The following is a 26,057-nucleotide window of genomic DNA, read 5'->3' on the forward strand; positions in this document are numbered from 1 at the left end:
CAGTTTAGGGAGACAGAGGGAAAGCAACAAGAGAGAGAGAGATGTAAGGATGGGTTATGACTGACGGTTTTAGCAGAGTATCAATTACATCAATGTCAGAGCCATAACCTGCCATTGTGTAAGGAGGAGAGAGTCTGGGAGAGACGTCTGCTTTAGTGCTCTGCTGAGTTTATGCAGCTCTTGTTTTTTGCAAGACAACTAACTTTATCAACTCACTTCATTCTACAACATATCTGATGCTGCTTACATAAATATGCTTGTAAGAAAGTAAGTGCTCTTATGCTGAAAGCCTGCTTGTAGTAAACGCTGGACATCCTCAAATGAGATTAAATTTTCCATTTCTTGATCACACAGTTGCATCAGATTCAAAGATCTCAAAAAAATAACAGTACAATGTCCTTAAAACAGCAGCTTTTATTTGCTTGGTAAGCAGTAAATAAGTATCTCGCAGTTCACCTCAAACGTTTAATCTTCTCCAATATAAAAGTCAATGTCTCCACCATGTGGACGTTTCTTAGTATTGCCTCTTTGGAAAAGTGTTACCATCTGCATTACCACAAAAAGTCTAAAAAAGGGGTTTAAAGGTTGATACTGATAAGATTTTAAAGGTTAATAAATAATTTATTTTTTCCTTAATAATCACTAAATGACTCATCATTGCCACGTTTTGAAGACTCTACTTAGCTGTAGCAGTATAGCCTCCAAAGATATGACACCTGCTTTTTGGTTTTTAGTTAAAGCTGCACTACTCAATATTTGTGTAAGAACAATGGATAAAACCACTACTTGTATGCGAAACGGTTCGCTCATAATGATGAACCCACCGACTCTGCAGTTGCTCTCAGCTCTATGGAGATTTTTGGTGTTTTTCAGCTCATTGTTTTCTTTTTTTCTGACCCACAATTTTATGGTTTTGGTTCAATTTCACTGCTCTCACAGCTTCTTTTCTGGCCACAAAAGGCACTGAAAACCAACTGCACATTATCTGCTCAACTCCAAATGGACGCTAATGTTGCTACATATCTACTTATTGTTTGAATATGCAGCTGCTTACTAACAAATTTGTCATATTAACATAAGAGGGTTATGTTGTGTTCACACAGCTTGTTTCTGCTGCCCCCAAGTGGCCAAGTCCAGGATTAGATCTGGGGACTGAATGGATTACTGTAGTGGAAGATGACATAATTAATCATTTACATTTATAACTTGTTCAGTAAGTTAAACCATAAAGATTAATAACTAAGCTGAGCAAGTTATACTAGAGGAAAAAGTAATTTTTCAAACCTGTCAACCCAGCTGTTGTTGGGTTATTACCGATCTATCAATCATTATTTATTAACCAATAATAAAGCCATTATACAACACAGTATACTTTATTAGAGTGCAACCCATTCTGAAAGAGGAAATAAGTACTCAGTGGTCAAAGCATAAATACTTCTTTGACAAGTGTTAGCTGGTAAGCTAATAGCTCAATAATACACTGGTGCTCTGAACACAGTGGAACGACTTTAAGGTGCAACTTACTGCATGATACATTAATGTGAGATTATTTCTTATTTATTTTTCTCTGCTTTTCTTCTCCCCACCTCAGTAGCCACTGAGCCCACAGTGGCCCCCATCATACCTCCAAACGGCCCTCCCACAAACAGGCCGACCAACGCTCCCAGCAGGGCCTCCCCTCTCACAAGAGTGGGCAGCCACCTCAACCAGCCTGTCAGCCTTTCCCACAAGCCCCAGAGAAAAGAGGGAGCAGGGGAGGAAGGTGAGACACAGGCAGAGGGGAAGATACTATCGAGATCCACATTTAGGTCATCCACGCTCCTCTCTGCCTCTTCCCGGACTGCTTCCTTCTCTTCTTCCGTCACATCTTCCTCTGGTGGTGAGTCTGTGGGAGACACCTTTCCTCTCCTCTGTCTCGCTATCTCTACCTGCCTCTCTCTCACTCTTTCCTCAGCCTCCTGGTACAGAGGGCAGCTGAAGTGCTGTGTCCCGCTCTCTCTCACAGCCTGCTCAACCTTCTCCAGCAGCTCCTCAAGAGCTTTCCTCTCCTCTGGTTCTCCGCTGCGGGTTTCCAGGGTGTGGTAGCGGTCGCCGCATCTTTCCACCAGCTCCTGGAGGTCCTTGCGCCATGTGGCAAGGTATTCCTCCAGCTGCTCGTCCTCCTCCAGCTCCTCGGTGTGGGTGAAGAGTATGATGGTGTTTGTGCTGACTGCAGAGGGACCCAACAGCTCCTGCAGGACGTCCAGCGCCTTGGCCTCTTCATCAGCTGGCTGGTTCACAGGGACACACAGCAGGAAGGCATGTGGTCCAGGGCTGGATAAGGCGATAAAGGAGGAGATGTGTCTTCTCCTTTCCTTTGGGTCGCAGCCTGAGCCGAACCAGGCTGGACAGGAGACTACCACCACCTACAGAGAGGTGGCAGATGCATAAAATGGTTGATTAGCGTTTGCACAACTCATATATTGCTTTTGAAATACATTAATGATATAAACTGTTGTGTTAAAGTAATAGAACATTGGACAAGTAGGACTTCGTATAGATCACTGGTTCTCAAACTATGGTATGTGTACCACTTGTGGTAAGCATGCTCCCTCTAGTGGTACGCTGAGGAATCTCTGAATTTAAAATGAAAATTCAATGAATTGATTTAAAAACATGTAGTTCTGTGAAAATACTACAACATTTTTAATGAAAAATATAAAAAAGGTATGTTGATGTATGCAGGTGTGCATACAGATGTATAAGTACTGATGTGGATATTTCCCTTTCTTTCTTTTGTACTTGTACTTTTGTATTTATGTATAGAGCAAAATCCATAAAATATTAAATAAAAGTACACGTGTATTGATTGCATATTATGTATACTCACAGTAGGCTCTTTAAAATAAAATAACATTATGTTAAGTTTTTGACTTTTTAATTGCTCTGTATTTGTAATCATCACTTAAATTAGGTCCCAGACCATTAACAGTATATATAATGGACAGAGCTTCCGGGTCTGAAAAGTGAAGCCAACAACCTGCATTCTATGTAAAGGCCAGCAGGGGGAGCTCTACTGGCTGCAATAAAAAAACATTACCATTCTGTTAATTCAAAATGGAGAAATTACTTTTCACTTGATTTATCAGTAAACAGTTTCCTAATTAGTTCATGGTCTCAATCTCTAGTTTCAAGTCTTCTTCGATACAGCATGATGTTCATTTAGTAAATGATGGACCAATTTAGTGTAAAAGAGACAATAAAGCCATGTATGCTTTAGGGTGTGGCTACCTTATATTAAATCGTTTCAGAAACATATTTTAGTGTACTGTTCAGCTGTAATACATTGTTTCCTGCTACGGACGAGTTGAAACTGCCCAGCCAATGAATGCAGCTTCAGCTCGCAGTACGTCACATCTGCTGGCTCCGTCTAACTCTCATGGCGATGGCCAAAATGCAAAAACACGAGCTTTCAAAACAGTACTTCACAAATCTATGTGTGACGTCACAGTAGGTTCACACTTGTCCCAGAGAGAAGATTTAGTTTGCTCATTGCATTCCTTTATTGTTATTAAGTTATTATCCTTGAGACTTTAATATCCAAACTAATTTTTGATACTATTTGTGGCTGGCATTTATTGTTCTGTGGCCAATAAATGTTTTTAACTCATTAGTTACTTCTCTATACTGTAGTTTGTATTGTCAGTGGCGGGGTCTGCCATTCCCGCACTGGATTCAAACTGTCTGGAGAAAGAATTTACGCATGCATGCAGGATTTTAACACGTTGACCAACCGGATATGATTTTGTCTTTTGGCCCTTCTTGTTCTCAGTTCCCTCCACAAGTGATTGCACGCAGGATAAAGACAATGTTTATAAACTTGTTTATCAGAGATGTGAGTGATGAAGGGGTGATTGTTCAAGACAGATTCAAATCTAGCAGCATATACTGTCACTATGATAGAGACAGTAAATCTCCAAACTTACTAATATGATTTTTTGGCTGTTATATGTGACTTCTTGTATAGCCTCCAGTATATGCCCTATGAAACACTCCCCTTTGCCTTACCGGCCTCATAATCTAGACGTAAAATTTCAGTTCAACTTTTAAAAAGATACTTTTCCCCTTCAGTCACTGTCTCCTGGTGTTTTCCATGTGTTTAATTCCCACCTGCCGGCCTGCAGCCTCTCCTCTGTGCTTGCTGCACTCCTGGATGGCATCAGCGCCCTGCTCGAGGTCTTGCAGGTCCACGATGTTGCAGACTGCATGTCTCTTTCCTGCCCCAGACCGACCCAGGACCACCAGCCTCAGCTCTGCTCAGCAGGACACACACAACAGGAACCAGAAATAAAATACACAATTAAGGTGTTCATGAGAAATGACTGCGTGTATGCTGCGTGTGAGTTTTTTTTTTTAAGTTTTTTTTTAAGACAATAAAACTTGAATTATTATATCCACAAGTGATAGATCACTAGACTCCCCTCTGCTGTTTACTTTGCGTGCTGTTTCTACTGATAGTGGTCAGCTGATATCAATGTTATCGTCGTGTGTCACCAATTTCCAAGCAGTGGCAGCGCCCTTTGCAGCTGCCGTGTCTTCTCATCTGAAACCGCACAAATACCGAAAACACGCACAAGAGGAGCCCCCGCGCCCTTCACTTCCCTCCCATCATGGCTCACACACACAGCTTTAGAAATACACTGAACAAGAACTACCCAGCCTACCCGACTGTGAGGCAGATGCGGACATATCTGCTCCTGTTCGCTGCCGTATTTAGTGTTGAATCAGGGATGATGATCGCACTTCCTAGTTCCTGCAGGCTGACTCAGCCCTGCTGCCTCTGATCCCGGTCTCAACTTCACTGACTTCAGCAGAGGTGAACACAGCTCCATCTGTTGTGGTGGCTGATGAACGGTAGAGCCGCTCAACCCGTGGCCCCGGGGCCCGCCCGGGGTCCGCTGGGAAAGTTTTCTTATCATTTGTGCCCACTCGTGTTTTGTCACATTAGATATGAGTCGTTCAGACTGCACGGAATATTGCAGATGCAGTGAGTTTATTTAATGTGATCTATGGTTTAATACATAGGGTAGCTGTAGTGAGCATTTATTATTTAATAAAACCAGTGGTGGAGGAAGTATTCACATTATTACCACACTGCTAAAATACTAATGCAAGTAGAAGTATTGCATTGAGAACAAAAAGTGAGTACAATCAGGAAAAAGTATGAAAAGTAAGCAGAAAAATGTGGCATGTGACTATTAAATTATTACTCATGCATTCATTTAAAAGCAGAATTTTCTTTTGTAGTTGACTAGTGATTATTTTCATTATGGATTATTCTGCTGATTATTTTATTGATTCATTGATTGTTTTTGGTTAGTAAAAAGTATAAAAATAGTGAGAAAAGGCTTCACATTACCCAGAGCCCAAAGTGACACCTTCACAGTGCCTTTGTCTAACCATGTAGTGCAGAAAATGACAATGATTCGAGCAGGAACCATGTTTCTGCTTCATGAGCTGAATGCTAACATCAACATGCTAACACACTCACAATGACAATGCTAACATGCTGTTTAGCAGGTATAATGTTTATCATGTCCACCAGCTTATTTTAGCATGTTAGCATGTTGACATTTGATAATTAGCCCCAGGCATGGAGTACAAGTGAGGCTGATGGGAATGTCATTACAGTTCATCCCGTGGGTGAACAACTGATGTGTGTACCACATTTCATGTCAACCCATCCATTGTCGACACATTTCCACTGGAAACCAAAGATGGTGGTGTTAGAAGAACACGCAGAGGATCACCAAAGTAGTCAGGACTCATCCTCTGGGGATCATGAATGTCTGAACTACATATTATGGCCAACAATAGAGAAGGTTGTTGAAATATTTCAGCCTGGTGATGAACGTAGCGACCAGCATCAACCCTCAGAGCCACACTGCTAGCATTGCTAATTCATAAAATAGCAAGGTCTGAGACCGCGCTGCAGTGCCCCAGGTTCGATTCCCAATCTACGGCCCGTTGCTGCACGGCATCCACCCTCTCACTCCCCACTTTGCTGTCTCTCTTCAGCTGTTACTATCTAATAAATGACATTTTAAAAAAGCAGAATTTTGGAACAGATCATATTTTAATGCTGCCATCTTGTTAAATGTCTGACAGTGATTTGTTTTGAACAGCTCCTGATTACAACAATGTGTCACCTAAAGGTGTTTTCGTTCACTTTTGAAATTCTACAGTACAGTCAAAATCTAAATGCTGTACGCACAGCAAAATATCAAATGTATAAAACAGCAAGGCATGACAGCACCTTTTTACATGGTAAAAGAAAAACTTAGCAGGTGTCAAATATATTACGTTATGTTGTTGATGACCAAAAGACAACTTAAATGTTCCTGAACAGTTCAGTAAAAAAATGTAGACATGTGCAGAACAGTCTCACACAGTCAAACCCTCACAGCTAAACAAATGCACACAAACATTCAGTGGAGCACATACAAGCATACACCCATTCATACAGCACACTGTACAGTAACAGTAAAACTAAGCTGACATGCCAAGAAAGATTAACGTGTTCAGTAAAATGTTTCATTAAAAAATATAACAATTAGAAAATTAAGAGAACAAGGTTTTTAAAAAAATACTTTAAAAACATGTTGACGCTAGAAATATCAGAGTTTTCAGATGCCAAGCAGTGGCTTAAATTAAAGTCCAAGGGTCACTCCTGTAAGGGACCACTCAGTCAAACATTGTTGACTGCCGATGCCAAATCCCTCCACATAGATGATCATCCTTCACTCACAGCCCAGGCATGATGTAGGCAATGTTGTCCAACGTGTTTGACTGACAGAGAAAGAGAGAGAGCTTTGTTAGAAAACTGAAATAAAGATGCACTTCATCCACTGGCATGTGTTGAATGTACACACTTGAATGCATACAGAGACGCAGTTCATACAGTACAAACATTGCACTAATGTGAAGAGGCTCAAAACACAAACAGTTCATGACGAATGAAACATTTAGAAATACTAATACTATACCAGGACGTTTCGAGGACATCCGTTTAACTGTGGTATCTGCGCTGTGAGACATGTCAGCGGTCCCAGCGCACACAAGATGGAGTCCAGAAGTACAGACAGACTCCCAGACACTGCCACCATCCCCTAACACAGAGAAACATCACACATATTATGTCTGTTTGAGATATTTATTTGCAATTGTTGTATAAAGGTTATAGGTAGGTAGAGATTAAATGTGCATGTGGAAATGTACCTCTGTTTCCTGTAGCCGATGCCCAATTAAGGACAGGGACTCTCCCAGTAGCTGCAGGTGAGCCGCTGCATCAATGGGATCCACATCTGGGATTCGTGCTGGGGACAGGGACACAGTGCTGGGCGCTCTGTTCGGTGACACCATCCCTGTTCCCGTTCCGGCAACTTTCATGACTAAACACAAACAGTAAGAAGACAGACGGTGAGAGGACAAAGAGCTGATAAATGATTGAGTTGATACCATTTTCCTCATCAATCGGTGAAAACCTTCATGTTACAGTCCAAGGTACCTTTGCTTTTGGTCTCACTGGCACTCTTGTGTTTGACTGTGGTGGCCACAGCTTTGTTCTGCTTGTGCTGCAGATACTGAGCTTTCTGTCTCCACACCTGCACGGGAGAGCCAACAGAAAAACACAGGATGTCTCTGCATCACTACTCCAAGCTGAACAGTGATATTCAAAAGCTTTTCCAGTGTCAATAACAAATAGGAGAAAAAAAAAAAAACAACTTACTAATTTGTCTTTCTCGGGCATCGCCTTCCACACCTCGGCCAACTTTTTGCTTAGCTCACCAAAGACTGCAGAGGAGACATACAGACATACTGTTTAATATGTGTGTTTTAGTGATATCTGAGAAGACAATATGCCAACCAATGTGATTATAAGAGTTATATTTAATACATTATAGTACTCACCTAGTCCTGGCTGCTCTGCATTTATGTTGACCCTGTACTCCTTACAAAACACGTGATATGCTGATGTGATCTTGGGCTTCTTGGGCTGAGAGAGGACGACAAAATTCACCAATAATGCAACAAACACAGACGCACAGCGTAATACACACGTGTTAGTTTTCTCAACACGTGTTAGTTTTTCTGTTAGTTGGCTAGTAAAAATGGTCAAAGTGTGTTTGCATAGTCAGCGAAACAATACAGCTTTGACAGACGTTGGTCTCGAACACTAAAAGCAGCATAGCAGGAGGTTCAATAGGGTTGTTGGTTTAATGTCAGTTACTCAACAATTCAAAGCTCATTTTCCAGCTCTGCAACTTTAACTACCAACACTAAAGAAATGTCACACAACTGTGTCTCACCTTATCTTTATCCTTCTCGTGTTTTTCCCGATCTTTCTCCTCTTTCTTCTTCTTCTTCTCTGTCACTCCATCATTGCCTTGATGGTGGTGGGGAGGGACGGGTGTGCCCATGGCATACATTGGACCAACAGCGCTGTGAGTGACAGTGGGGTGGGAATGGCTGTGGCTCCTCGATGAGTCTGATGAGATATCAGAGTCGTACAGAGGTAAAGCAGTGGTAACGACAAGTATGGTACTGATACGTTCAGCTAATGGTTCACTTTAATCTTTCATTCTGGGTTCAAAGAACAAACAGCCCTTATTTGGTGGCCACTATTTTAACACACATTATGAACACTACTGAATTCAGCTGGGCTCAGAACAATGACAGCTTGCAAGTCTCTAACTTTCTCTCAAATCAAAAACAGAAATGTAGAATTAAAACAAAACAAAATAATTTGATAATGAAGTGTTTGGATATGGACAACTACAACACATTTGTTAACAAACTGTACACTCACCACCAAGTCCTTTGCTGTGCTTTTTGTCCTTTCCACTTTTCTCCTTGTCTCTGTCTTTTTCTTTGTCCTTCTTCTTCTTGCTTTTTTTGCTCTTCTTCTTCTTTTTTGACAAATGTGTGTATGAATCATCTATAACCAATTCACCAGCCTCCAGTTCACCCCCCGTTGAAGAGCTATCGTCTCCCATGCCACCTCCATAATGACCTGTATGACAGAGAACGCAGCAATGAATACCAATATACAAAACATGCTGGTCTGAATCATTTACAGTGGTATGGTACACTGGGACAACAGGTGTGCCAACAGAATATATAGCAGCAATATTTGTGTACTTGTTTGATTGGCTAACAAACCAGTCTGGTTCATTGATCATTTGCCCCTAATAACTCGGGCTGCACAATTAATTGCAATATTATTGAAATCACACTGAAACAGCATTCTAATTATAGATATTATAGTTATGCAGAGATGCCCTGGCCTACAAATCTTATTCTCCAGATTTAAGAAAACATACTACATACTACAGACCCCAAGAAATTTCACAACATCGTGACTTTAATAGTTTTTTTTTGTTGTGAAAATTACATTTGTGACACAAAAATGATAATTCCCATCTGTCAAAATGATTGCAATATGATATTTTACCATATATTGCAACTCTACTAATAATGCATGGGGTAAAAGCTGAAATGCACTTATTATTACATCATAGTCAAGATTCAACTGCATCATTTTCTATCAATGGAAAGGTATACTGATTGTATTTTATATACTGCCAGTTTAGTTCAGTTTTATTGATCGGGGTTTATACAGTATATGGATGCCTGTTAGCCTTACTAAGAGAAAGTTCACATATCTTGCATCCCCTGGAACATATCTCACCTTCCACTTCCACCTCTTTCCCCACTACAGGCAGTGGATCTCGACTCTGCTGTAGTTTCTTCTTGGGCGACTTTGAGAGCTGCATCCTGTCTCTGTCCTTCTCCTTCTTCACACCTCCTTTGGATGAGTGGGGCGTGAACGGGAAGCTCTCTCCTTCCTCTTTCTCTGGCGACATGATGAGCTTCATCTTCAGCCCGTCAGCCTCGCGTAACGTCAAGGGTTCCTCTTTGGGAGCTCCGCCGTGGAACAGAGACGACTTGGAGGAAGAGGAGGAGTGCTTCTTGGAGGACGATGACGACGAAGACACGGGACGGGAGTGTGAGAAGGAGTGGCTCCCTTTGCTTCCACCGCTGCTGCTGCTCTCGCGTTTGCGGTCCTTGGAAGAGTGCGAGGAGAAGGAGGGGTAGGAGGGTTTCTTGTGCAAGTGGGGACTGGGGTCCGAACCTGTGGCGAGCGGAGAGGTGATAGCCTGCAGGAGGCCCATCGCGGTATCTGTCGGGTGGGAGGATGAGGGGGAGGAGAGAGGAGGGGAGCGGTCTGCAGACTTGTGCTTTTTTTTGTGGGGAGGTGGACCTGAACCATCATGGTCTGACACCGGGACAATGAAAGAAAAGAAAAAGGTAAATACAGCTGCAGAGTCATTTTTGGTGAAATGAAAAGATTACAATGTATCAACTTCTCACCTCTGTAATAATAGTCATCGCTATGTTTCTTCTTCTTTTTGTGCGAGTCCCCTCCGAGCATGAACAGCTCGGAATCCTGATTTGGAAAGACACAATAGCTTTACATTTATCAATTCATAAACACAAAATATTCAAAATATTCAAATGGGTAATAACACCATAAGTAGCAGCACAATATATATTTTTAAGCTTTCTGTGACAGTAAACCAGGCTTGGGGCAGATAATTTACCTTGGGCCGTTTCTTGGAAGACTTTCGGACCTGAGCAGCAATCTCTTCTTCCTCCCTTAGCAGGTCCTTGTACGACCTCCTCTTCTCTCTCTGGCTGCGACCAGCCACGAGGCCCCTGTCTCCTTCCATTCCCGCGTCTACAATACATGAAATGAGTATTTTAATTCTTATTTAAATATTTGATAACATTGAGATCATTTAACACAGCATATACCTGATGGTTATTACATCTACATCTCTTGAAAAGGAAGGGTTTAAAGTTAATGGTTATGTTATTACTTATCATTATGTTTCTAAAACTGTACATGTTTGATGAGAATAGACATTACCCAGTCCTCCTTTACTCTTGATCTCCTCAAAAGCCATGGCTCCTCCTTTGTCAACACGTTTATTTATCACAGTATGTCACTGACAACATATGGCAGGATACTGACCTGTAAAGTAAAATATCAAATAAATACAAGTTATGGTATTGAATATATATCTTCTGGACAAAAACGAGTGAGAGCAGTTTAATGTTAGACAATAAGAGAGTAGAAACCTTCAACCATCTTTCTTTCGCATCCTGTAACGTTACTTACACCAAAGAAGGTCTTTATACCTAGATAGGTACTTGGTTGCTACAACTGTTCCTGCTAGTCCTACCCTGAGCAGCCCAAGCAGCACTGGAGCTGCAGTCAACCTGGACATCTACTTAAAAGTGGAGAAGTGCTCGCTTCTTGAGGAAAAATACATTTTAACGTTATATTACAATGATAATGTGGTCTGTCACCTACAACAGACTACACAAAATTTGTGAGCTAAACAAATTCCCGCCTACTTTCATAAAGATACACAAACACACCCCCTCTCCATATACTTTGACTCCCTATCTTCCCAACATTTCCAGCACTCGAGTCCGTGTCGCCGAGCGTGCCCTTCGCTCGCCGGTGTAAGCGGCTGAGGAAAGCCCGAGGCTTTCACTCACAGCTAGGCCGCAGTCGCCTCAAGTGCACAAAACACTGCGGCGAACATGCATTCAACTGTGCTCATGTCTTCATCTCCTCTGGGGTGGTAGCCTGAGCAGTTTATAAACAACAGGAGGAGAGGAAAGAATGTGTTTATTAAATATTACTACCTCTATGGGGTCTCCAATTTACGCGGGTCCGGACGCCATCTTTTATTATCGGCGAAACAACAATACGTGTCTGTGTAGGGGAGGGGCTTCGGTAATGCAGCCAATCAGGGTCGAGGAAAAGTAGCCATATTAGCAATACATTCTCTTGACACAAAGTATCCTACTGTCCAAAATGACAACTACAAAAGCATAGACATATATATATATAATATTTATATGTCTATGTACAAAAGGCCCTCTCATAATGTTGATATAAATATTAAAGTACAACAGAAAACCACACAGACGGACGATTCTTTGTCACAGTGTATAAAAAGACTCACAGAGATTCACAAATATAGCCAAACATATCGATTTATTGAATCACATATATTCCTTTTACAGCCAGATCAATTTTTACAGTACAGTTCACATACAAACATAACATGCAATACAAGAGAAAAGGCAACGAGATACAAAGATGCTGCTGATAAGAAAACCCAAAATACACCAGTGAAAACTATGATTCTGTGAGAAATATGTCTCATAATTATCATAGAATTTAACTAATAATGGCAGGCAAAGAACATATCAGCACACAGCTGTGACTCCTTTTTACACACACACACACGCACACACACACACACACACACACACACACACAATAGAGAGCCGATGTCCCACTGCACTTCTGGGTTAGCTTCTGTTCCACCAGCTTCATTTTTTCAATGCATTTGTCCCTTAGGGGGTTTCTTTTGTCCTTTTTTCTGAAAAGCCAATGTGTGACACTCTTTCCTTGTCCATAAGCTCAATGGATACCTACTACACTTCAGTCCTGGTCATTACAATTTGATTATTTTTTCATTTTAAGCAAGATAATATTTTGTTAGCATTTGTTTTAGACACACACACACACACACACTATGAAAACCTCATGAGGTCTGTAAATGCTAACAAAATAATCATTGTTTTTTATCTTGGTTAAGGTGACAAGGCTGTTGCTTGTCTGGCCATGGCTAGTGGAGCAGAGGCCCGTCTGTGAAGGAGCAAGTCTTCCGCTCTCTATACACTTTATCTTCTACCTATCCCCCAAATTCTGTTTCTGTAGGCTGAGTGATGTAAAACTGGCCAATAAATCGGTCACCTCATCCACCTGAAAAACACATACAGCCATGTATTAGTTAATTACATTAGTGGAAATGAATCTGAGTAAATGCATTATTAAATAATCAATGCATGCAAATCTAAAAAAAAACACACGAATTTAAGTTTCATTACACCAAAAGTTTTCATGCATGTGAATCTGAGACTCACTCATTAAGTATGAAGGTTTACCTGCTCTTTGGTGCGTGTGTGCTCCAGCTGTGTGGAAATGTGCTCCAGCCTCTCTTTAGCTTCACTCTGGCCCATTAAGTTCAGGTATTCCCTCAGCATTTGAATAATCTGAAAGAGAAAGTCAGATAAAAGAAATCTTCAGCAATACAACATACCTTTAAAAAATTAAGAATGCAGATGATTTCTTGATTCACTACACCAGGGAAGTTAACACATTGTCTACCTGTGTGACCTCCCCTCTCAGGGTTTCTAAGCTGCGTGAGTCTCCCTCCTGCAAAATATTAAGCTTGGAGCGTGCTAGATGAAGAGGGGTCCTGCCTGCACGGTCGAGGGCATCCACACGGGCTCCTTAATAGAAACAACAAACGCACAATGAATTACATTATTATAATATATATTAGAATAAATATTAAATAGTTTTGAATAATCCTCGATTCTAACTGAATAATAATCATGTTCTCTATTGTTTATTAACTCGGATTAACAGAATCGATGTTGTTATATTCATATCTAGCAAAAAACTCAAAAGGTGTTATATCTTTGTGTTGCCATGGTTACACTCTACAATTACATACATTTAAGTATAACGTACAGGCTAGCTACACTCGCAAACTTTTTGTTTTTATCAAGGTCAGTGAAAATAATAGTTTCTGACTGGTGAATTATACACTAGGCCACTAAGAAAATAGCACCATGTAACAGTTTAATCACCTTTCTCAACCAGTGTTCATGGTAGCCTGCATCTACAAGCAACGAGGGCGACGCTACCTTTGCTTTATATAATGTTATACTCACTAACCTACAGTTAAAGGTAACCTGTGGTACGTGCTGTATTTTAATTTCTTGGCAAGTGACCATGTTATGGGTAGAATAATCTTCTAGAAGAAGTCTGTTAGGAAAGTTTCTTACAAAGAATAACCATCTTTTGTGTATTATGCCTTAGATATGATCATCAGGGTAGAATAACTGGGTGGGTATGGGAATGGTGGGAAACTGAGCAACATGTATACACACCTCCTCTCAGCAATGTGGTGATTACAGGCACGTGGTTGGTACAGGCCGCTGCAGAAGCCCAAAAATTAAAATTGGCAAATTAGCAAAAACACGAGAATAAAACGGTTCAAAAGGCTTAAAACATCACAAAATCTTTGTTCTATGTCATCCTGCAGTATACCTGTTCATTTGAACACGTGTGAGCGTAAAGCAGCTGCACTGCTGTGTGTCATAATGAAACCACAGTCTTATTCATCGCTGACTACAATGCTACAGGTTTAACAGCATGCTGATTGGTCTCTCTTACCCAGATGGAGGGGGGTATTCCCCAGACTGTCTCGCTGGTTGGGGTCAGCGCCGTGGCTCAGCAACAATTGCACTATAGTCATAAAAGAGGAGGACATATTATGGTTAAAATTTAGACTGAAGGGAAGAAAAAAGTGCCGGAAAAAGATTCAAGATTAAAAGATTAAGGAAACTGACCAAAGTTAAAGCTGCACAGTGCATGACTTCTTGATTGATACATTAACTATTACTACAGAACAGAGTTGTTCAATGTATTATTTAATGTCACTACAGCAGGATGGATTGTCAACATGGCAACATTATACATGATTTCCTATGATACTGTCATGACATTCTTATCACCAACCTACCGATGCTCTCATTGCCATTGCAGGAAGAGAAATGGAGGGCAGTCCTTCCCTTGTCGTCTGCTGCACAGGGGTCTATGTCCTCTTGCAGGAGCTTTCGAACTGGAAAAACACAACTTTATTAGCAAAACACAGCCTCTTATCATCCTTCCCTTACTCGCATTTCACTGCATCCCCTCACTGTTTATACCTGTGTCGATGTCATTGCTGTTCGCCGCTTCCCTCAGTCTTTTCACAGCTGTGGAGAAGTGACAAGTATGTAAATAATGCTTTATGATTGGATGATATCACAGCAACAAACAAAGAACATCAGTCACAAGAGCGCAAGCTTTACACTAGTTTGAACATCACCTGTATACAGACTGCTCACCAGTGTAAGATAGGAAAAGATAGGAGACCAGATAACTTTGGTTATTATAATGAGTTTAAATGTTGTTATTCACTGTATTACACTGTGATACAACTGTATCACCTTCACCTGTTTGGTAAAGGTAGCCCATCTTTCATTTGTATAAAAAGCACCACACTCTCACACCTACAATATTGTCACATTGACATATTCAGATACCAGCTCTAAATGTTATTGAATGTTAGCTTGTGTTTTGTAGCAAATGTAGCTACCTTCACACACACACACACACTGTAACAGTCTCTTACCATAAATATCTTTACCAATAGGACCGAGGTTCCGCACAACTCTGTGCTGCCGTCTGGCCCTGCTCCCCGTCATCTTCCCCAGCTTGCTGGCCACACCACCTGCGCCGAGCTCTGCACGTCCGGGCTCCCACAACAAGTGCAGGTACCTGAGTTCTTTGTCGTCTCTCTGTCCGACCCGACCCAACACCACCTTGCCTTCCCCAGTCCCACTTATCCCGAACCCGACAGCAGCGGTACCCCCGTCGTCCATCCCCTCCACGTTACCCCGCTGCTCTCTGCCCGCCGCCGCCGCCTCCCGGGTTTCATCTTCGGGTCCAGGCTCCACCATGTACTCCCCCTCGGAGCTGGAGCGCTCGTTATCCGAGGCTGTTGCAACGATTGGGCTCCACCCGTCCATACTTTATCGTGGCATATGGATGCTGTGTTTATACTACACTCACTACATACGGTCCTTACTACTCCTGCTGAAGCGAAAAGGAAATAAAGCCGTCAGTAGTAGTATCGGGAGTCAACTTTGAATATGGCATCCGCTCCGGTCAGCGACGCCTGGGGCCATTGCACGGCACGTCAACTCAGAAACTCCCCCATTAAAGTCTTTCCATCCTGGGTAATTTGCAGTGTTTAAACAGCAGAAGACACCCTACCTTTACAACACCAAAATGTCCCCCTATTTCACATTTTCCATATCATCGAATACAAGTAGTAAAAGGCACACCCATTGTGCAGTCACAGCTTCAGGGCACTGACAACCAATCAGATTCCGTGTTGTTTATTAGGTCCTGTCCAATAAGGAGCTACGCAACCGGGCAGCCAATCAGTGCCCGTTCTGTTCTGGACACGTTTGCTCCGCGCATGCGCACAGTGTTGCAAAACGTGACAAAATGTTTGATTTAAATAAAAGACAGTATGTATTCCCTCTTTAATGTATGTTTAATTAGGTAACATCATGTAAAATGTATTATGCATAATCATTTTGTCACACCCACCCTCCACCTATATAAGCTTCATATAATATAGATTTCCATGATACGAAAATGGCATATTATAACGTATATAAATATTTTGTGGGGTATAATTATAAAGGGAGCTTTCAAGGGACAAGGTGTCTCTCCAGTGATAAACAATAGTTTCCAACCTGAGGGGCCGTGAGATGATTACCACAAGCTAGAATACACCGAGTTATGCTTAGTCTTTCAAACTTTCCTCTACTCTTTGCTCATTTTTTGTGAATTACTTCTTTGGACACTATTAAAATAAAGAAAGTAAAATCACTCTTTGGTTGAAAAAGTCAGGTGTCATGTAACATTTACATCTGGTGACGAGGTGTTGCAAGTAGAATATTTTAACGGGTAAAAAGCCAAAAAAGGTTGCAAACTACTGATCTATAGGACGGCATTCTGTCCAAAATATTTGGTCTTGTGGAGAGAATTTCTATGGGTGCTGGAGGTAGCAGGTCTGAGGAACCTAAACAGCATTATAGGCATAGCTTTAACACACTTAAGTAAAACAATCAGAAGTCAAGTTTCAGTCCTGAAGACATGGAGGCTCCAGCTTGTGCCAGGTAGTTGGGGAAAGCGGGGTCAGCTCCTGATGTGCCTGCCTCTTGCTCAGTAGGCATCTGCACAGCGTCATGAACGTGCTGCCACAGCTGACTGCTGTGAGCGACACCCTTCTGCTTCAAGTATCCTTGCTGACAAAACAGCGGCGGCTTGCGGTGGGTGAGGGATGAGCGAAAACATGATTCTAAAAGACACGAGAAAAGAGGAATGACTCAAACTACCATCTGCTGTACAATCAATACATTTCGCTCGGGTATTTCCGTCAGCTGTCAAAGGCACAAAAAAACCCCTGCTGGGGTGTGGTTTAGAAGTGCAACTTAAATGTTTCAGTAGTGTTAACCTTTATGATGCAATTTCCCACACTGCTACTTAAAATATCTAAAATGACACCCACACCACAAGGTGTGGTTTGTAACACCTTGGAGTTCAGGTTAATAACAAGTTAGACGTATTAAAAACATTCAGTTCACATTCTAATGCTGTAATTTACAGGAGTACACCTCCTATTTGTATAGTCACAAAGAGAAAATAGGTTTCAGCTAATACACTGTGGATGAGGTCTCAGGAATGTGTATGTCATTGTATAGGAATGTTTATTAGTCTCATTTCTTAGCACAGATACTGTAAGTAGCATTGGATTGTAGCACATGTGACGTGTTAGTCAGCACAAATGTTCTGGATCTTGTGTTTCTGGGTCCACTTTGTTGTTTATAGCCTTTTTCTTAGTCCTGCTAATTACTTATTTTCATTTCTATTTTCAAGGAGTTCTATAACAGAAATGTTAAAAGGCCCCATAGACCCAGATGGTCACCCACACAGGTGTTTTCACTTATTTTGACTGACCTCTTCTGAGCACCATTATGGGGCTAGGAAAAGCTCAGGTGCAAGATGTGACTTTACCCGCATAGAAGGCCCTGAGGTCAGTCTGCACACAGTGCTCCAGGAAGCGCCGCAGTGGCTGAATATGAGATATGGGACTCTCCCATTCTGTGAGGAAGTCCTCAACCATGTGATGAACTGCCTTGGGCCTTGGTAAAGGCCAGCCATAGGGACGGAGCTTCATTTCTTCCTCTGGGGAAAAAAAAGAACTTAAACTAACTTTCATTTGAAGTTTGTTTCCTGTCAAACTACAGTGATTTTATACCTTAACAGTACAGTTACTTTTTAATGTGGGAGCGTTCATACTCACCGGTAGGAAGTTTGTCATAGTAGTATAAAACAGGGTGAAGAAAGTTCGATTTCCAAGCTTTGGTCCAGTCTGTCTGAGCCCTGCTCCTCCCCAGATAGTCTATCTTCTTCTTCCCGTACTGCATGACTAGAACTATAAGTCCATGGTTGGAGATCTCATGGCCCGAGAGAGAGGAGAACTGAGGCAAGGCCTGGACTGGAAACTCTTCCACATATTCACAGTGGGAGCTTAGAGCAGAGGAGAGAAGAGATGACTAAAATATGAGGAGCATAATAGGGATTACATGTATTTTTTATTTATTGTGAAAAGGTCAGGTAATGTAATTTCCAGCAACATAATTTGGTGATTTTATACCAATGAAGAGTAATGTAATGAGTATACACAGGAAGTGATAGGATGAATAATAACCCAGTGTAATAATAATCTGGCATTGCCTGGAATCACTATCATTGCTTGTTAGATTACAAATTTGAAAACAAATTCTTATTTTAATTCTTATACTTATCATTAAGGTAATGTGGGTAAAATATATTTCTCGAAAATGAAACACTTAATAGGTGATACTGAGGAAGGATGTATTTTTGTCGAGACTTCTCACTGAGGATTTATCTGTCTTGGCGTCCAGCCACCGGCTTTTCACATTAATCAAAAGCAGCCAGGAAGGCCTCCTGGCCGGTAGCCACGTCCATTCAGAGGTGTCCTAGACAGGACCAACTGAGAGGAGACCCCTGAGCAGCCCCCCACGGCATGTAGGAGGGATTACATCTTCCAGCTAACCTGGCAGTGCGTCGGAGCTTTAAAAAGGGTGGATAGATGGATGACCTGAACTCGGCAAATGAGACGAACAAATGAGCTCAGCTGGGAAAAACAAGTTATTACTGGTGATAACAAAATAACGTGTGCTTACCCTCTAAGAACTATAACGTCCCCCAGCACCTCAAACATTTGGTACGGCCCAGAAGCCTCCCCGACCCGCTTCAGAATCCAGGACTGCAGCTGTGTTGTCAACAATTTTGTCGATGGCCACCGGTTGCTATGGTAACGTTGTTCAAGTACACGATATACAGCTCGAGCTGTGGCAGAAAATCCATACAGGTTATTCAAATATCAGCTTGATTATAACAGTGGCACAGAAAGGGGCTGCTTTACTTAAATGCACGGCTGTCAAAGTCCAATTTGTCTGCATTCCAACTGCGACCCATGAAGCTCAGTGTTCATACTCCACATTTGTGTATATCAACTACACGCCTGCAGTTGGAATCAGACCATGTAGACCCAGATGTGAAAGGATGCTATGAGCAAATGAGCACGAGCACAAATAACAATCATTGGTTAAACTTTCACCTGTGTAACGGAATCCGTGGATGAAGCCGCCAGCAGATGAGCGGTAGTCTCTGGAGTGGGCAGCGGTTCCCAGCACAAACAAGCCAGGGGTGTTCTTCCCTTCATACCAGGCGGTCACCCCCGGCAACCTCCCTTTTGCCTTTTCACTGTTGGGTGGGCAGGTAGAGCTAGGGAGATTTTTATAAGAAATGTTAACATTATAAAACAGCTTGTCATTAATGCACAGATACTGACACAACCCGACGAGCCAATGTTAAATCGATACCTGTCAAATATGCTGAAGTTGAATCGGAATCCAAGGCATCGAATCACACGGTCGTAGGGCTTTCGCATGGAGAAATTGTCAATGTGATACCCTGGCAGTTCTTCTCCTGTCACGTCAGAGCTGTTCTTCTCTTCCTTGTGTTGTATGTACTTATTTAATGTCAGGTACAACTGTACCTTCTTCTCTTTCTTCTTTCCACCTGATCTCCTCCTGCTTTGCTCCTTTCGTCGAGCGATAACTATTTTCTCCAGACGTGCCTCCACCAACCCGTCAAGGGACTTCAGCTGGTACGTGTCTATTAGCTCATTATTCACAGCTCTGAAAAACAAAAAACAGTAGCAGATTATGTTAATAGTGCTGATAGCTCCAATGCTGCTGACAATGCTTGTCTAAACAGGTAGCTAACAGTTAGCTCAAACATTTAGAAATTCTTGAATAAATGGCTCAAAGTATTATGGATAAATAGCTAAAATAATTAGCTAAATGCTTTGGATAAATGGTTAATTAGCTAAAAGTAATGGATAAACAGCTCAAACATCCACCTTTGCCACAACGGGCAATTCAATAAAAAGAATAAAATAATGTTTATTGCAATCAATAGTGTAATAAAAACTAGTTTAAAATCATTAAAGTTTAAATGAATGCATAAGAACATGACTGATGGTGTTGATGAAGGAGAGCTTGAGGTAATAAGGCTGTGGAGCAACATCTAAAAACAATAAAGGTTGGGGACCACTGAACAAGTCGATGAAATCATAAAGAGAGAAAAAAAGAGGGAAGAAATCACCAGATCTTTACCTGAGATCTCCAACATAATGTGTTTGCCAAGCCAGTCGAACAGGACTGGAACTGAGCATGTGCACCCGGCTGGCGCTTCCCAAGATGCTCTGGGCCGTTTCAAAAGCAGAGTTGCCCTTCCCCAGGATAAGCACAGCCTGGTCCTTGTAGTCCTCGGGGTTAGTGGAGATGGACTCATAGCCCTCAACCAGGTCAGAACCGACAAACTCTACCTTCTGAGGAACCCACAAACCCGTGGCTACCAGAAGAACACTGAGGGAGAGAGGACAACGCGATGCAATCCACAATCCAAACAAATGAGAAATTAACATCTCAGGGTCAGTGTGAGGCAAAATACCTGCACAGGTAGTCCGACATGTGCTGATCGGTCAGGATGTAGCTCCTGCCAGTGGCCGACAGCACCGCCCTGACCCTGCCGATGTCCACACCATACCGGACCCTCAGCCCAAGCTCCTTCACAAACATGGACAGATAGAGTGGGAAGGCATCAGCCGGTGGGTAGAACTCACTGCTCACTCTCTTGAACAGGAGGTCAGCTTTATCGCTCAGCAGCGAGTTCCAGTCGTGGCGCAGGTTGAACTCTCGGTTCTGCCTTCCTGTGTGGATCTTGTTGATGCTGATGAGCTTCCGGTGCCTGGGATACCTTGACACGCAAAGCAGAGCAGAGGAGGCAAAGATGATTCGGGGGGGGATAAATAAGTGCAATTTTCTTATGCCATTTCGTGTGTCACATAGTTTCCTACTTGTTAAAGAAGCTGCCCGGCCCTGAGTTCCTCTCCAAGATGATGTAGTCTCTTTTAGCCTTGGAAAGGAAATATCCCATCTGCAGTCCTGAAGGCCCAGCTCCGAGCACACAGTAATCATAGCGGCGGGTGCCATTGTGGTGGTGGTTATCAAAAGAGCATTTGACACAGCCAATCAAGATGAAAAGGATGTAACAAGGAAGGCTCGAATCCATAACCTGCTGGAGACAGAAGTGCTGTAAGAAGAGAAGAGGAAGAGTCAGAAGTGTGTGAGTAATGATGTGACAACATAATAAATAATAATAATACATAGAATCCATTAAACATATAGCATACTGTAGTAACATAAAATCTGTGTGGGTATTGTTTTAACATCTTGCTGCTAAGACATACGATTTGGGAACCTATACAGCCTAAAAAATAAAATGTAATCTGCTTATATCCCATAACATCCATTATACCTACAATTTATAAATGATATATTTTATAGTTTAAATACACAATGATTTTGTTGTGTATGTCATCATCATCATTATTAGATATAAATCACGCCTCTCATAGTTTTGTTTGATATTTACAGACACATTTGACTTTCATATAGACATTGCATGCGGTTGTTCATTTATGCTTTCTTTTAGACTATTTACATGTATTTACATACACATTTTTAACCAACTTGCATGCACATTATAGCTAAATGTTTATATTTAAACTGTCTTTGTTCAGCTTTGTTGTCATTGTTTTTTTAGCTGTATATGTCTATTTCTATCTATATTCCTGAAAACTGTTAATGGAACTGTGTGTAAGAGCAACTTAGAGCCAGAGTTAAATTCCTTCTGTACACATACTCTACCAATAAAACAGATTTATAGTAGTGTTGGGGTTATTATGGTGAGAATAAATCTGCATTTAATCCTAAAACAACTTTTTAAATTGTCTGAAACATTCAAAAATGTTTTGCTTCACTTTCAGCCTGCATGGGTATTTGGGCCATGGTTAGGCAACTGGCAACACTGACTGCATCCTGTGGCTCGATCCTCTGGAGCTTATACACATTCAGCATAAAAAGATCATAGCGTCAAAGCAGACAGGCACATAACCGGATAGATGATCGACTTTAAAATATGTGTCGACGTGGTAAGAGACGGCAGCAGGCTCAGGATAAACCCCCCTCCGGCTCTCCATGAACTCTCCAGCCGATGTTATATCACTGTGCTGGGGATGCGGCGGCTGCAGATGTTATAAGACATTCATGAACGTGTAGATCTACGTTACCTTTTATATCAGTCGATCCCTCCCGCGCAACATCTGTGGCTCAGCATGTAGCAAAGCTGTCGAGATTGCTACATGTTTACTACTTAGCATTTTAAAGCGTGTTATGTGTGTGTGTGTATGTGTGTGTACTCCCCTCGGAAAATCCACTAGCACAACCCACTTCCCCCTTTGGATAACAAAAACCAATGGAGGGCTGCTTGCATAAGGGGCGGTGATTAGAAAATACCATAGAATATGGTAGAGTAGAATAGAATAATAGAATAAAATAGAGAAAAGCCACTGAAGGATGAAAGATGGCTCAAATTGTGAGGATTGTGTATGAATTTAGTTTACTTAAACTTAAAGACTCTTGGGATGTATTCCAGATTTATGGAAAAATACAATATATTAATAATAATTAGTGATTAGACATGCATCCCCCCCAAAAAATGTAAACACAAATTAAAATGGAAGTACACTTTGCCATTAAAATGACATGACTTTGATTGCTTTTGAACTACTTCCTACTTCAATGAAAGATCCATTTTGTGCACTGGAGGCTTCAAGTTTTCACAACACACTTAAATGTAAGTCGCATACTGGAACACAATTGGTTTCTCTAGTTCCTACTATCCTGCTGATACATAGACATCTTTGAACTCAGTATCAAGGTGAGCACAGAGAAACGTTCCTCCTTCAGCAGATGAATGTGAAAATATGTACATCATTCTGCACGGTGAAGCTCAAATATCACACTGCAGGAACAAGAAGAGAAACATTTTGAAGAAGAGGGGGAGGCTTTAATTTGCTTAAACCATTCAAACAAATCCATCTGTATTTTCTTTATACCTGATGTCAGTCTTTGCTCATTTCTTGCTGATAAAGACCTTTTACTCACCTCAAAATGTGCCAGAGCCTGGAAGATCCTTCTATCCAATTGCTTAAATAAGGTTTTTGTTTAACCATATCCAGTTGAGACAAACATAATTATTTGGTTGAACACAAAAACCTTCTATTAAGTGGTCTCTGCCGAAAACATAGGCCCTTCCTCCTCGGTGGTATGTTTGAAGAAAAAATGTCAAGAGGCCTGTTTGAATGTATCTCTTTGGACCTTTTACATGAACATTTTCTGTCAATTTCATCTGCAGTCACTGTGAATGGAGGAAACAAAGTATTGACTTTATGTGCGGTGTATCTCTTGTATTCTCAGCAGTGGTAGAAGTATTGAACTTAAAAAAAGTGGAAAAAACAGGCTCAAACAGGGCTCATCAGCTAAATGTACTTAGAGTATCAAAAGTATTCCTCATGCAGGCTGGTTCTTAGCTCTCTGTTTTTAACACATTTACATTATAATACTGATTAGTACATGTAAACAATAGAATTTTATTGTAGTAATCTGTCCATGCAGAGACAATTTTAGGTACTTTCAGCTCTGCGTCATATTATAAGATCATATGTTTTGCTTGTAAACTCTGAAAACTAACTATAAGTGTCAAATAAATGTAGTGGACTAATTCAATATTTCCCTATGTGACATAGTATAAAATGAAAATAGTCAAGTAGGAGAAAGTACTGTAGGTACTTAGTTAAATTTCACCACTAAGACAGAGTGAGTGAGTCCAAGACCTTGGCTGTTTTGGAGCTTTTGATTTTTGCCATATCATGTTTTCAGTTTTTTCCACCATAGTCACATGTTTGCTTTGTCATGTTAAGCCTCAGCAGTTTGAGTAATGTGACTCAGAACTCTCACTTCCCATCTAAGCACCCTCCGCTGTATAAAAGAGGCAGGACAGAGCTGAGAGGACACAGCCGATCGTGAACTCAGAGGAGGTGACAACTGTCAGAGGACCGGCCAGCATAAAGAAGACTTCAGCTTATTACAGGTGTGTGATAGACATTTTTACATACAGTTTTTTTGTATTAAATGTATTTAATTAAACCAAATCAATCATTTGTTACAGTCTGAGATGGAGACCATGAAGAGTGCCAGGAAGAATGATGCAGGAGAAGTCGGCAGGTATGACAGTTCATCTTTGTGATGCTTTCAAATGGTCTTAAAACTGCTTTTTTTTACACAGAAATGTTGTTTCAGGATAAGATTTTATGCTTTTAAGCTTTCTTCTGATTAGTTGTGTAATTTTTGTGTTCTCCACCTTCCGCCAGTGACTTATCAGAGCAGATTAAAGCAGCCACTAAGGACAGTCACGTCAGAGCTGAAAACACACAGCTGATGCTGAGTTACCAGAAAGGACAGATCACCCTGCCACAGTACAAGGTAAAGTCTACACGCTAACACATCTCTGGGCTATATGAAAGAAGCCACAACACTTATTGCTCTATTTATGTTTGAATTGTCCTGAAAAGTAATTATTTGTGCTTCCATCAGGTCCTGTTGTGTTCCCTCTACGAGATCTACATGGCACTAGAAGAGGAGATGGACAGAAATTCCTCCCATCCAGCTGTTGCACCAATATACTTCCCTCAGGAACTTGCCCGTGTGGAATCTCTCGAAAGAGACCTGGAGCACTTCTTCGGCAAAGACTGGAGGAAGAGGGTGATCGTACCCGCAGCCACACACAGATACCAGCAAAGACTACGAAAGGTGAGTGGAGAGTTTAGACGTCGAGTTAATTCAGGGTAAGCCTGACCTGAAGTTACAGCTGATATTTCACTAAATGTTTCAGATTGGCAAAGAGAGCCCAGAGCTGTTGGTGGCCCACGCCTACACCCGTTACCTTGGTGATCTGTCAGGAGGTCAAGTGCTGGGGAAAATTACCCAGAAATCTCTTGGGCTGAGCAGCAAAGATGGGCTTGCGTTTTTCTCCTTCCCCGGCGTGACCAGCCCCAACCGCTTCAAGCAGCTGTACAGGAGCCGGATGAACAGCATCGAGCTGACAGAGCAGCAGAAGGCGGCCATGCTGGAGGAGGCCGTCGCCGCCTTCGAGCACAACATCCAGGTGAGAAAAGAGGGATTAAAAGAGCAGATTTACTAGACTGACAATGTGACGCCAGTGAGCAATAATGGCTTCAGGAGCAGCTTTAAGTCACACGGCAACTATTGAAAAGAGGAAGTGAATGTGTCTAAAAACATGCTGCAATAGCAAATTACTTATTTTTATGATTTCTCCCCCGTCAGGTTTTTGATGACTTGCAGAAAATGTTGAGTGTCACAACAGAAACAGTGCATCAATCAGAGGGCAACGCTGTCAAAACTTCCATGTTCCCATCTTCACCCATCATGCAGATCACCGTGGGATTATGCGTCGCACTGACCACCATCGGAATGGGACTCTATGCCTTGTAGGCTTTAACCAGCACTTGTAGTTGATGCGCACTTACAGCACTTTACTGATCAACTAACACATCAAATGGAAGCAAGACTGAAATTTGTGTGTCAGATATATATCTATATCTAGATATATAAAAAATTTAATCACAGCTGAAAGTGATTTTCTTAACTTGTCATTTGTATGAGCTTTATTAAACAATCCTACACTGTGAAAACTGTCTCCAGAGTTCCTCTTTTTT

General features: G+C 41.6%; 5 protein-coding genes across 5 annotated transcripts; 1 reads left to right on the top strand and 4 right to left on the bottom strand.

The window, feature by feature from the left end:
• Positions 1-394: 394 nt before the first annotated feature.
• On the bottom strand, positions 395-4,929 carry si:dkeyp-69e1.8 (uncharacterized protein LOC100001340 homolog). Its single transcript, XM_035654851.1, has 3 exons — positions 4,704-4,929; positions 4,150-4,292; positions 395-2,405 (listed from the first exon to the last, which is right to left on the bottom strand). The coding sequence occupies exons 1-3, from the start codon at positions 4,726-4,728 to the stop codon at positions 1,554-1,556; spliced, it is 1,020 nt and encodes a 339-aa protein (XP_035510744.1). The 5' UTR covers positions 4,729-4,929; the 3' UTR covers positions 395-1,553.
• Positions 4,930-6,096: 1,167 nt separating this feature from the next.
• Positions 6,097-11,843, bottom strand: hmgxb4a (HMG box domain containing 4a). Its single transcript, XM_035654850.1, has 13 exons — positions 11,761-11,843; positions 10,973-11,077; positions 10,644-10,780; positions 10,414-10,489; positions 9,731-10,318; positions 8,849-9,052; positions 8,349-8,527; positions 7,951-8,035; positions 7,769-7,833; positions 7,547-7,643; positions 7,258-7,430; positions 7,026-7,148; positions 6,097-6,828 (listed from the first exon to the last, which is right to left on the bottom strand). Exons 2-13 carry the CDS (start codon positions 11,007-11,009, stop codon positions 6,784-6,786), a joined length of 1,809 nt encoding a protein of 602 aa, XP_035510743.1. The 5' UTR covers positions 11,010-11,077; positions 11,761-11,843; the 3' UTR covers positions 6,097-6,783.
• Positions 11,844-12,096: 253 nt separating this feature from the next.
• On the bottom strand, positions 12,097-16,067 carry ankrd54 (ankyrin repeat domain 54). The gene is made up of 8 exons (XM_035655300.1): positions 15,378-16,067; positions 14,911-14,958; positions 14,724-14,822; positions 14,375-14,446; positions 14,089-14,136; positions 13,298-13,422; positions 13,075-13,182; positions 12,097-12,892 (listed from the first exon to the last, which is right to left on the bottom strand). The coding sequence occupies exons 1-8, from the start codon at positions 15,772-15,774 to the stop codon at positions 12,818-12,820; spliced, it is 972 nt and encodes a 323-aa protein (XP_035511193.1). The 5' UTR covers positions 15,775-16,067; the 3' UTR covers positions 12,097-12,817.
• A 133-nt stretch (positions 16,068-16,200) lies between these two features.
• On the bottom strand, positions 16,201-22,689 carry foxred2 (FAD-dependent oxidoreductase domain containing 2). Its single transcript, XM_035655299.1, has 10 exons — positions 22,551-22,689; positions 21,276-21,511; positions 20,870-21,175; positions 20,533-20,784; positions 19,735-20,052; positions 19,470-19,636; positions 19,033-19,198; positions 18,126-18,352; positions 17,837-18,007; positions 16,201-17,120 (listed from the first exon to the last, which is right to left on the bottom strand). The coding sequence occupies exons 2-10, from the start codon at positions 21,488-21,490 to the stop codon at positions 16,888-16,890; spliced, it is 2,055 nt and encodes a 684-aa protein (XP_035511192.1). The 5' UTR covers positions 21,491-21,511; positions 22,551-22,689; the 3' UTR covers positions 16,201-16,887.
• Positions 22,690-24,336: 1,647 nt separating this feature from the next.
• hmox1a (heme oxygenase 1a) lies at positions 24,337-26,037 on the top strand. Its single transcript, XM_035655778.1, has 6 exons — positions 24,337-24,412; positions 24,491-24,546; positions 24,693-24,804; positions 24,916-25,131; positions 25,214-25,486; positions 25,666-26,037. The coding sequence occupies exons 2-6, from the start codon at positions 24,497-24,499 to the stop codon at positions 25,831-25,833; spliced, it is 819 nt and encodes a 272-aa protein (XP_035511671.1). The 5' UTR covers positions 24,337-24,412; positions 24,491-24,496; the 3' UTR covers positions 25,834-26,037.
• The last annotated feature ends 20 nt before the right edge of the window (positions 26,038-26,057 follow it).

The sequence above is a fragment of the Morone saxatilis genome, unplaced genomic scaffold (assembly GCF_004916995.1).
Source record: "Morone saxatilis isolate NCDOM2014 unplaced genomic scaffold, NCSU_SB_2.0 Contig14, whole genome shotgun sequence".
Classification (NCBI taxonomy): domain Eukaryota; kingdom Metazoa; phylum Chordata; class Actinopteri; family Moronidae; genus Morone; species Morone saxatilis.

Coding starts and splice junctions, on each gene's coding strand:
- si:dkeyp-69e1.8 (XM_035654851.1), bottom strand. CDS start 4,728: ATGTCCGCATCTGCCTCACAGTCGG. Junction 4,293..4,703: donor CGCATCTGCCTCACAGTCGG/GTAGGCTGGGTA, acceptor CCTGCTGAGCAG/AGCTGAGGCTGGTGGTCCTG. Junction 2,406..4,149: donor GAGAGGCTGCAGGCCGGCAG/GTGGGAATTAAA, acceptor ACCTCTCTGTAG/GTGGTGGTAGTCTCCTGTCC.
- hmgxb4a (XM_035654850.1), bottom strand. CDS start 11,009: ATGGCTTTTGAGGAGATCAAGAGTAAAGGAGGACTGG. Junction 9,053..9,730: donor GAAAGAGGTGGAAGTGGAAG/GTGAGATATGTT, acceptor TCTGTCATACAG/GTCATTATGGAGGTGGCATG. Junction 7,431..7,546: donor CAGTGAGACCAAAAGCAAAG/GTACCTTGGACT, acceptor GTTTGTGTTTAG/TCATGAAAGTTGCCGGAACG.
- ankrd54 (XM_035655300.1), bottom strand. CDS start 15,774: ATGGACGGGTGGAGCCCAATCGTTGCAACAGCCTCGGATAACGAGCGC. Junction 14,137..14,374: donor GAATACCCCCCTCCATCTGG/GTAAGAGAGACC, acceptor GGGCTTCTGCAG/CGGCCTGTACCAACCACGTG. Junction 13,423..14,088: donor CACCACATTGCTGAGAGGAG/GTGTGTATACAT, acceptor GTTTCTATTAAG/GAGCCCGTGTGGATGCCCTC.
- foxred2 (XM_035655299.1), bottom strand. CDS start 21,490: ATGGATTCGAGCCTTCCTTGTTACATCCTTTTCATCTTGATTGGCTGT. Junction 21,176..21,275: donor CCGGGCAGCTTCTTTAACAA/GTAGGAAACTAT, acceptor TTGCGTGTCAAG/GTATCCCAGGCACCGGAAGC. Junction 18,008..18,125: donor CTATGACAAACTTCCTACCG/GTGAGTATGAAC, acceptor TTTTTTCCCCAG/AGGAAGAAATGAAGCTCCGT.
- hmox1a (XM_035655778.1), top strand. CDS start 24,497: ATGGAGACCATGAAGAGTGCCAGGAAGAATGATGCAGGAGAAGTCGGC. Junction 25,132..25,213: donor ACCAGCAAAGACTACGAAAG/GTGAGTGGAGAG, acceptor TAAATGTTTCAG/ATTGGCAAAGAGAGCCCAGA. Junction 25,487..25,665: donor CCTTCGAGCACAACATCCAG/GTGAGAAAAGAG, acceptor CTCCCCCGTCAG/GTTTTTGATGACTTGCAGAA.